Below are 9,029 nucleotides of genomic sequence, written 5' to 3' on the forward strand. Positions count from 1 at the left end.
ATGGGCAGAAGACACGAACAGACATTTCTCCACAAAGACATCCAGATGGCCAATAGATACATGAAAAGATGTTCATCATCACTCACCATCGCTCACCATCACGGAAATAGAAATCAAAACTACAGTGAGCTATCACCTCACACCTGTCAGAATGGCTAAAATCAACAACACAGGAAACAACAGGTGTTGGTGAGGCTGTGATGAAAAAGGAAGCCTCGTGCACTGTGGGTGGGAATGCAAGCTGGTGCAGCCACTCTGGAAAACAGTAAGGAGGTTCCTCAAAAAATTAAAAATAGAACTACCCTGGGGCACCTGGGTGGCTCGGTCAGTTGCATGTCTGCCTTCAGCTCAGGTCATGGTCCCAGGGTCCTGGGATCGAGCCCCGCACCGGGCTCCCTGCTCAGCCGGGAGTCTGCTTCTCCCTCTCCCACTCCCCCTGCTTGTGTTCCCTCTCTCTCTGTCAAATAAATAAATAAAATCTTTAAAAAAAATAGAACTACCCTACAATCTAGCAATCGAACTATTGGGTCTTTACCCAAAAAATACAAAAACACTAATTCAAAGGGATACATGCAGCCCTAGGCTTATAGCAGGATTATTTACAATGGCCAAGACACGGAAGCAGCCCAAGTGTTCGTCGATTGATGAATGGATAAAGATGTGGTGTGTGGAATTGTTGAATCACTATATTGTATAACCTGAAACTAATATAACTCTCGTAACTCATGTTAACTGGAATTAAAAACCTGCAAAAAAAAAAAAGAACTTGTATGTAGAAGCATAAAAAAAAAGCGTTTAAAAATTCCTGGTGATGTAAGGAGACTGCCACCAAACACCCCAAGTCCCCCGTTGTGCAGGACGGCTGGCCGATGAGGCAGCTAGGAAACCACTTAACGTGTGGAAAGAACCAACTGGGAGGCCTCCCATTCCCATTTGCTTTGGTTCCTTAGCTAAAATTCGAGTCATTTCCATCATCTGCTGAGCGAGGAGGGGGGCGCGGCGAGAGAATCCACCAGTATTTAGGGACTCCTGCCCGTGGGCCTTTTGCTGTCGCACTGGCCTATTTTTCAAGGGCACCTTAAGATTACTTCTGGCCTGGCTCATCAGAACGGCCTATCTGGCTGAGCTCCACTCTTGATAAGAGAACCACGATGAAGCAACATGTCTGGCAAGCCCACTTTCACATCCCTGTCCGACGTGCTTTAGTTGGACCCTGTCCTTGCAGAAATTCCCTTTCTCCTGCTTAAGCTGAGGTCCGGAGGCCCCAGGTTCTACTGCTCTCAAGCCCCAGCCAGTGGGGCTTTGGAGTCTGCAGTATGAAAGGCAGAGAAGCCTTGTGGGGCCAAATTGACTTGGGAGGCTCCTAGGCCAACCCTCTTTTAGCTGAGTGCTTAGTTCGCGCCTTGCTCCATTGACAAGATCAGCGCTCTGTGGCTCCCGACTCCAGGCCCAGGATCCAGCCCCCGAAGGCGGGGAGTTGGGGTGGGGGGTACGACACTGCAAGCCACATGTTCAGCAGGCCTCCTTCTCTGTCGGACCACAGACCTGGGCACCAGGGAGGACCATCCCCTGTGCCCAGTTAAACATGCAAAGTGACCTTCCCCGGGCTCATCATGCCTCAGATAAAGATGTCCAAAACGGTTTTTGACCCCCAAACTTGTCATGGTGGGATCATTTAGTAAGCTTGAATGGTCTCTGCAACAGGATGTTAAATAAAAGTGGTGAGACACAGAAGGATCTGTAGGATAGTGGTTTTTTTTTTTTTAATTTTTTATTTATTTGATAGAGACACAGTGAGAGGGAACACAAGCAAGGGGAGTGGGAGAGGGAGAAGCAGGCTTCCCGCTGAGCAGGGAGCCTGGCCCCTGGGATCATGACCTGAGCCGAAGGCAGACGTCTAATGACTGAGCCACCCATGCGCCCCTGTAGGATACTGGTTCTTAACACAAGGCAATTTTGCTCCCCAAGAGGGATCTGGCTACGTCTGGAGTCATTTTGGGATCACAACTGGGCAGAACGGGAAGGCACGCTCTCACATGTAGTGGTCAGAGGCCAGGGATGCAGTCTAACATCCCACAATACACAGGACAGCCACCCACAGGTTACCTGGACCAATAGCATAAAGGTTGATCAGCCCTGCTATAGGAGCTAAAGGTGGTTTTTGTTTTGAGAAGACATGTCTTATAGGAGAACAGGAACAAGAGAGCTGACCCTTGTAGCAAGTGAAACAGTCATGAAGACTGGTGGGCAGGGCACCTGGGTGGCTCAATTGGTTAAGCCTCTTGATTTTGGCTCAGGTTCATGATCTCAGGGTCCTGGGACAGAGCCCCAGGGCAGGCTCTGCGCTCAGCAGGGCCTCTGCTTGAGAATTCTTCCTCCTGTCCCACCTCTAATAAAATAAATCTTAAGATCGGTGGGCAAGGGGCACCTGGATGGTTCAGTTGGTGGAGCAACTGACTCTTTGGTTTTGGCGTGTCATGATCCCAGGGTCATGAGATTGAGCCAGGTACTGGGCTCCATGCTCAGCAGGGTCTGCTGGTGATTCTTTCTCTCCCTCTGCCCCTCACCCCTCCCTAAAATTTAATCTTAAAAAAGATTGGTGGGCAAGCCTGACATGAACCTACACACTCCAGGAAGCAGGAACAAGTTGCCTTTCTACAAGAGTTTTGTTCTGCAGTCCCCCGAGGAATGGAGGTGCGCATGGCGGTGGCAGCTGGAGACAGTTAAGTCCGAGGAAGTGCGCAGCTTTGTACTATCAAGAGCCCAGACATTTATGACCATGTCCACAGCCGGAGATTTCCACTCTGGGTGAGATCAAGCTGGGCAAGAATGGGAAAAACAGATGAGCCAGTGCAATGAAGACCGGAGGAAGGAGGGCACTGGATTTTTGCTCTTTAAGTGAAGAAGAGTCAATAGGACAGAGGAGTTCTTGGCCAAAACTCTGGGCCGCCCGGCTCTCTCCGCTCCTGGGTTAGCTGCTGCTCCTCCTTTGTCAAGTCTGGTGTGTTCTCCCTCCCACCACCCAGAGTCCAGTCTAAAAAAAGACACAGGAAGCCCTACATCACAGAGCGCCTAAGCCTGCCCGAGGGGTCGGCCTCCTTTTCACGGTCTAAGTCAAAGAGTAGGCAACTGTAAATGAACACAAAACCCCAACGCAGGCCACAACAAACACCAAAGAGACAATTTATAGCGCCGTAGGACCTTTAATTAAGTACAAAGTCTTCCAATCACGTCACCCAGGGACCATTTTACCCGCTGCTCTGTTTGGCTGCCAGTCTCTTGTCTCTCTCTTCAGCAATGGTGAGTCGGATACCCTTTCCACGGGGAAGAGAAATCCACGGTTTGTTGCCCTGCGGGAGAAAACGAGCAGCATTACAACCCACCACAAGCTAACTCCCATTGGCAGCTTGGCACACGCAGCATCTATAATCTCCCTTAAAGAAACAAGAGGCCTGGAGCACCCGGGTGGCTCAGTTGGTTAAGCGACTGCCTTCGGCTCAGCTCATGATCCTGGAGTCCCTGGATCGAGTCCCGCATCGGGCTCCCTGCTCAGCAGGGGGTCTGCTTCTCCCTCTGACCCTCCCCCCATGTGCTCTCTCTCAAATAAATAAATAAAATCTTAAAAAAAAAAAAAGAAACAAGAGGCCTGAGCGCGTTTAGCAACAGCCAGCCAGTCTTAAGACATTTAGATGCCAGTTTAGCAGAAATATTTACTGCTTGGGCCGCCGGGGTCACCCTATTAAACGTGCTGCCCATACATTAGATGCAAACTGTAACACCCTTCGTAGTTAATGACCTGCAATTATGGAAGCAGCGTCCAAGGCTGACTACTAGCCCCGCCCCCAACCCCACAGGTGCAAATCGAAGAACCTAAGTCCAAATGAGGCATGTTCACTGCATTACTGGCACTTTTCTTTCTTTTTTTTAAAAAAGATTTTATTTATTTATTTGAGAGAGAATGAGAGAGCACACATGAGAGGGGGGAGGGTCAGAGGGAGAAGCAGACGCCCCGCCGAGCAGGGAGCCCGATGCGGGGCTCGATCCCGGACTCCAGGATCATGAGCTGAGCCGAAGGCAGTCGCTGAACCAACTGAGCCACCCAGGCGCCCCATTACTGGCACTTTTCACCAAGCAAGGTGATCAGGTCCCTCCTGGGGATTCTGTGATACTGCAGGAGCCCAGGTTTGCCCTGGCCCCGCTGTGTGTGAGCCCTATCTCAGAAGAGGCTTTACACTATGATCAGAAGAGCCAGCTGGACGCCGTGCTCCCAGCAGTACCTGCGCCCATGGGTTTCCCTGGATTAGGGAAGGCACACCCAGACTTACTTTGCCAATAACAAAAATGTTGGAGAGTCGGGTGGCAAAGCTGTTGCCATTGGCATCTTTCACGTGAACCACATCAAACGAGCCAGGGTGTCTCTCTCTGTTGGTGATCACACCAATTCTTCCCAGGTTGGCACCCCCAGTCACCATACACAGATTACCTAGGGAGAAGAAACAATCTGCTCAGAGCCAGGCACCATGGCAACTCACAACCCGACGTGATGAATGACAAGACATAGGCCTAAACCGGATCAGTCATTTTTCCCATTTGAATTTACTGCTATGGATAGGTTAGCCAAGCAAGGACGCTGAGGGCTCTCTTAGGATTTGCCCCACCCCTCCCCCTCACACCTAAAGACCCACCCAGAATATTCTGAGCATTTGGGCCTCTGGAAATGAACATACTGTACTACACCTGGGTGTTTGTTTCTACCCTCCACCCAAGAGAAACCTGTTCAACCCCTCACACCTCCGCAAAGCCACTCCTCCCAGCCCCCGTTCAGAATACATCCCCATCTCTAACCCTTCCTTACTACCCTCACAAAGCCATGCCGAAATGACACAACGTAAGTTTTACACATTCCCTGCCCATTTCTTCAAATGTCACTTGAGTTGCCCCCTTCCCGATCCCTTACTACATCAAAAGACCTCTAGCTCTGGTTGCTAATTAGGTGCACATCAGAATCACTTAAGAGGGCTCAAGACAAAACCAAACTCTGTACCCAGGCCCAGTACAAGTCCTAATGCTTGATTACATTCGAGAGGGAGAGAGAGAGAGAGAGAGAGAGAGAGAGAGAGAGAGAAGCAAAGAACAGCTCGGACTTTAAAGAAAGTGCCCAGAAACAAAGCGAACGCCCAGGCAGCACTGAGACTGCTTACCAGTATCAAACTTGATGAAATCAGTAATCTTTCCAGTCTCCAAATCAATCTGAATGGTGTCATTCACCTTGATGAGGGGATCAGGGTAGCGGATGGTGCGAGCATCATGAGTCACCAGATGAGGGATTCCTTTTGTCCCCACAAATATCTTTCTCACTTTGCACAACTTATACTGGAAACACAAGTTAGCCACGTTTAGTTTAGCTCACATGCACCCCGCTCCAGAATGTATGAAACCGTTAACTTCGGAACCACAAGTCACTGCGTTAAAAACGCACTTAGCTAAAGGCAACAGCTCTACATAGGAACTGCTCGTTTCCCAAACTACCGAACGGCGTCCTGACTTTACTTCCCACCCTCCATCAATTTCTCTTATGCTGTTCCTCTCCAGGGTAGTCTTCCTGTTAGGGGTTTTCCTGGTACCACACCCCCACCCCCCACGTTCAAGTCCAAGGGATTGAAGGCTTTACAACCTCCAAATCCCACAACAGGGGACTCCATCAGTAAGTGGACTGATCACCCTTCTTTCCCGAGGCTGTTTCAGCCTCACAAGTCCGCCGAATTCGTCCAACCTACCCGCGTCAGCCCCCTACCAAGTGCCTCTTAGCGGCTCCTACCACACAACTGAGTTTTGTCCCACAAATTGCAATTGCATTACCAGTTCCCCAATCAACAAACATTTCACACAAAGCATTTCAACCTTGGACTTTCACTCCCTGACCTCCCCGAAGTAAATCAAATCACCTTGATGCCATTGGACATGCCCTCCGGCCTGCTGATAACAAGGCAGCTAAGGAAATTAGGAGCTGAATCACCCAATTGAATTAACCTTCATTTATAGCCAATAATTCAAGGGGCCTTAAACTTTTGTGTAAAACCACTACAACAAACTGGATTAAATAATCAATGTCTGTAATCTTTTTTTTTTTTTTGGAACTATCTCAAACAAAGGCCCCAAGGATGACCAGTCTCCTCCATTAACACCTTTCCCTTCCCCCAGAGTAAAGCTAGAGCCACAAATGGAGACATGGCAAAGGGCCAATCAGATTGGACTAGTACTGGTTTACTGGTCCCTTATACTTAAAGGACCCATACTTCAGGCACTAATAAATGTTCCTAGAAACCACTCTCCTTGCCTCTAAAAGACAACCTGCAAGCCACTGTTAAACTAGAATTTTTTTCTGCCATAAAACAAGGTGTTAACTTCAAATGGGGATCAATTATTAGATATCCAGCAACGAACTGTGATGCCACTATTAGGACTTTTTTTTTTTTTTTTTAAGATTTATTTATTTATTTGGGTGTGTGTGTGTGTGAGAGAGAGAGAGAGAGAGAGAGAGAGAGAGAGAGAGAGGGAGGGGGGGAGGGAGGGAGGGAAAAGCAGACTCCCCGCCGACACGGCCCTTATCCCAGGACCCCGGGGATCATGACCTGAGCCGAAGGCAGACGCTTAACCTACTGAACCACCCAGACGCCCCTATTAGTAGGACTTTTAATAACATGACATAAAATCGCACACACAGTAGAACCCCACCAAACCGTTACCTGGCTATTTCCAGGTATAAGACTGTTAACTAATCTTAACCTACCGACTTCGCTCCAATGCATCAGCCCACTCACTCCAGGTTCTCAGAACGAAGTAACTTCCCTAATGAAGACCCAGCCTGTTTGAACACTCACCTTGGCCTCCTCAGGTGTAATCCGATGAACCGCAAAGCGACCCTTTGTGTCATAGATCAGACGGAAATTCTCCCCGGTCTTGTCGATGCTGATGACATCTGACATCAAAACAGTAACTAGGGTCACTATACAGCCCCACTACCCCATGCTGAGTAACAACCACGCCACCAGGGGGAAAAAAAAAAATACCCTATGCTTCCCGTTTCAAATACCAACAGGAGCTCCTAAGACTTATGACAGCTAGCTAATCTTTTAATGTTTCAAAACCCTGTTTTTATGACATGTAAAACTTAAAGTGAATTGAAATTCGGTTTTGAGAAATGATTCATATTATTTATAGCCCTATACTAGGTTAGTAAAGAAACTGAAGGGGACGGTCATGCTTTACTTCTGCGACTGATTAAAAAACCCACCAATATTCAATAGGACCACCATTTTGGAGAGGAAGACAAAACCCAAAGGAGCCAGCACTGAATGCCCACCACTAACCACTTACCCATAAAACCAGCAGGGTAGGTTATATCAGTTCGGACCTTGCCATCAATCTTAATAAAACGCTGCATACAGATTTTCTTTACTTCATCTCCTGTTAGGGCATACTTAAGTCTGTTCCTTAGGAAAATGATGAGAGGGAGACATTCCCTCAGCTTATGGGGACCAGTAGATGGGCGAGGGGCCTGTTAAGATGATTAAAACAAAAAATAGCTTGAACTAATGTTGGAATTCACGCAAGCCCACTTCCTGCGTCCTGAGATCCGTTAACTAGACACCAGACTGTCCATCAGCCCCCGAATCTGGGTAAACAAGAGGTGGTCAAAACTTGTAAAACTATTCCAGACCAGAAAGCTTTATAGCATTTTCCCCTTTCAGAGGTCCAGGCGCGTTAGGAAAATTTCAGTTCGGAGTCCATCTAAGTGTACCATACGGTATGTGGAATAAACGAGACAGAGCTGTTAAGAGCGAGGTGGGGTGCAGCTAGGTAGCACAAGGCCTTCAAAAGCAGAGGAAGACAAGAACCCTCTTCCCATAGCCCTGTGCCCAAGTAACTTATGGATACAGCAATCAGGCATGTCTGGTACATAAACGAGTATAAAATAGGTCGCCTGAACGTGTCCCGTAAGGTACTTACAACTTATAACGTATGCTCACAATAGGATACTTACAAACACACCAGTCAGTTTATCCAGCATCCAATGCTTTGGAGCTGCTACACGCTTCAGATGCTTCTTGGGACCACGAGCCTGAAGGAGAATTTCAGGGTTTTAGATTTCGTTGCTGTTAAACCGGTTACAAGTTGTTTCAAGAACAGCTTAGGAATTCTATCAACTTCTTCAAAGAACGGACTCTCCGTTTCCTCTCCAGCAAAACGTGTACAGCGTTAAAAAGTGTGGGGCGGTGACAAACGCATACAGTTATCTAACAAATACTATATGCTCCGACGACTACAACCACCCCCCTCCACTGGACAGAGATCACTAATTACCGTCTTCGAGGACTGTTCGAAGTATTTTCAAAAAGTTACCGCTTAAAAGCGTGTCCGCTTCTCGAGGCGGTTTTTCCCTAAGAAACTAGTCTGCCGAAATGGCCGGGGGTTGGATCTTGGGGCACCGGGACGAGCCAGCACCAGAAACGGGCAAGAGCCCAATCTGTGCGGCTACTGGTTAATCAGTTACATAGAAAAGTTTCTCCCAACTTCACCACCTCGTTACAAAGTGTCTGCTGCGAGATTCACCTGCCCTCACAGCAAAACCACGTGCCAGGCGCTGTTCCCTCGTACTCTAAAGCCACACGCTGAGAGCCGCTTTCACTTTAAAATGCGGAAGCATTTTAACGCTGTCTACACATGCTTACCGGCCACACTACAAGTCGGGCCGTGCCAACAAACAAACAAACAAAATGCAAAATCAAAAAAAAAAAAAAAAGACAGCGACGAAGGGAACGCTTCTTGGCCCAGCGTACACGGCACGCACGCGCCCCGGGGCCCATCGTCTGCCCGCCCGCCGCTCCGGCCGGAGGAAGCCGTTCCCCTTCGGGTCATGGGACGCGTGGCCGGGCGTGGCCGGGCCAGAGACCGAGGCCTTCCCGCCTGCAGCACCGATTCCCCCCCCCCTCCCTTGCTCCGGGGCCGCCGTTCGCCCTCGCCCTGGA

General features: G+C 48.8%; 1 protein-coding gene across 2 annotated transcripts; it reads right to left on the bottom strand.

Moving 5' to 3' along the window:
• Positions 1-3,186: 3,186 nt before the first annotated feature.
• On the bottom strand, positions 3,187-8,151 carry LOC116629004 (40S ribosomal protein S4, X isoform). Of its 2 annotated transcripts, none has more exons than XM_032399295.1 (6): positions 8,045-8,151; positions 7,378-7,558; positions 6,882-6,979; positions 5,202-5,373; positions 4,326-4,483; positions 3,187-3,350 (listed from the first exon to the last, which is right to left on the bottom strand). In XM_032399295.1, exons 1-6 carry the CDS (start codon positions 8,069-8,071, stop codon positions 3,249-3,251), a joined length of 738 nt encoding a protein of 245 aa, XP_032255186.1. In that variant the 5' UTR covers positions 8,072-8,151; the 3' UTR covers positions 3,187-3,248. The 2 variants fall into 2 exon arrangements, with proteins under 2 accessions (XP_032255186.1, XP_032255187.1); XM_032399296.1 differs by having other exon boundaries at positions 7,378-7,493; positions 8,045-8,122.
• Between the last annotated feature and the right edge of the window lie 878 nt (positions 8,152-9,029).

This window comes from Phoca vitulina, unplaced genomic scaffold, assembly GCF_004348235.1.
Source record: "Phoca vitulina isolate PV1807 unplaced genomic scaffold, GSC_HSeal_1.0 scaffold173, whole genome shotgun sequence".
NCBI classification, from domain to species: Eukaryota; Metazoa; Chordata; class Mammalia; order Carnivora; family Phocidae; genus Phoca; species Phoca vitulina.

Bases quoted from the DNA above. Each gene is read 5' to 3' on its own strand.
- LOC116629004 (XM_032399295.1), bottom strand. From the start codon at position 8,071: ATGCTGGATAAACTGACTGGTGTGTTT. The intron at 7,559-8,044 runs GTAAGTATCCTA...TCATCTTAACAG, and splicing joins ATAAACTGACTGGTGTGTTT to GCCCCTCGCCCATCTACTGG. The intron at 5,374-6,881 runs GTGAGTGTTCAA...TTGTGTTTCCAG, and splicing joins TTACACCTGAGGAGGCCAAG to TATAAGTTGTGCAAAGTGAG.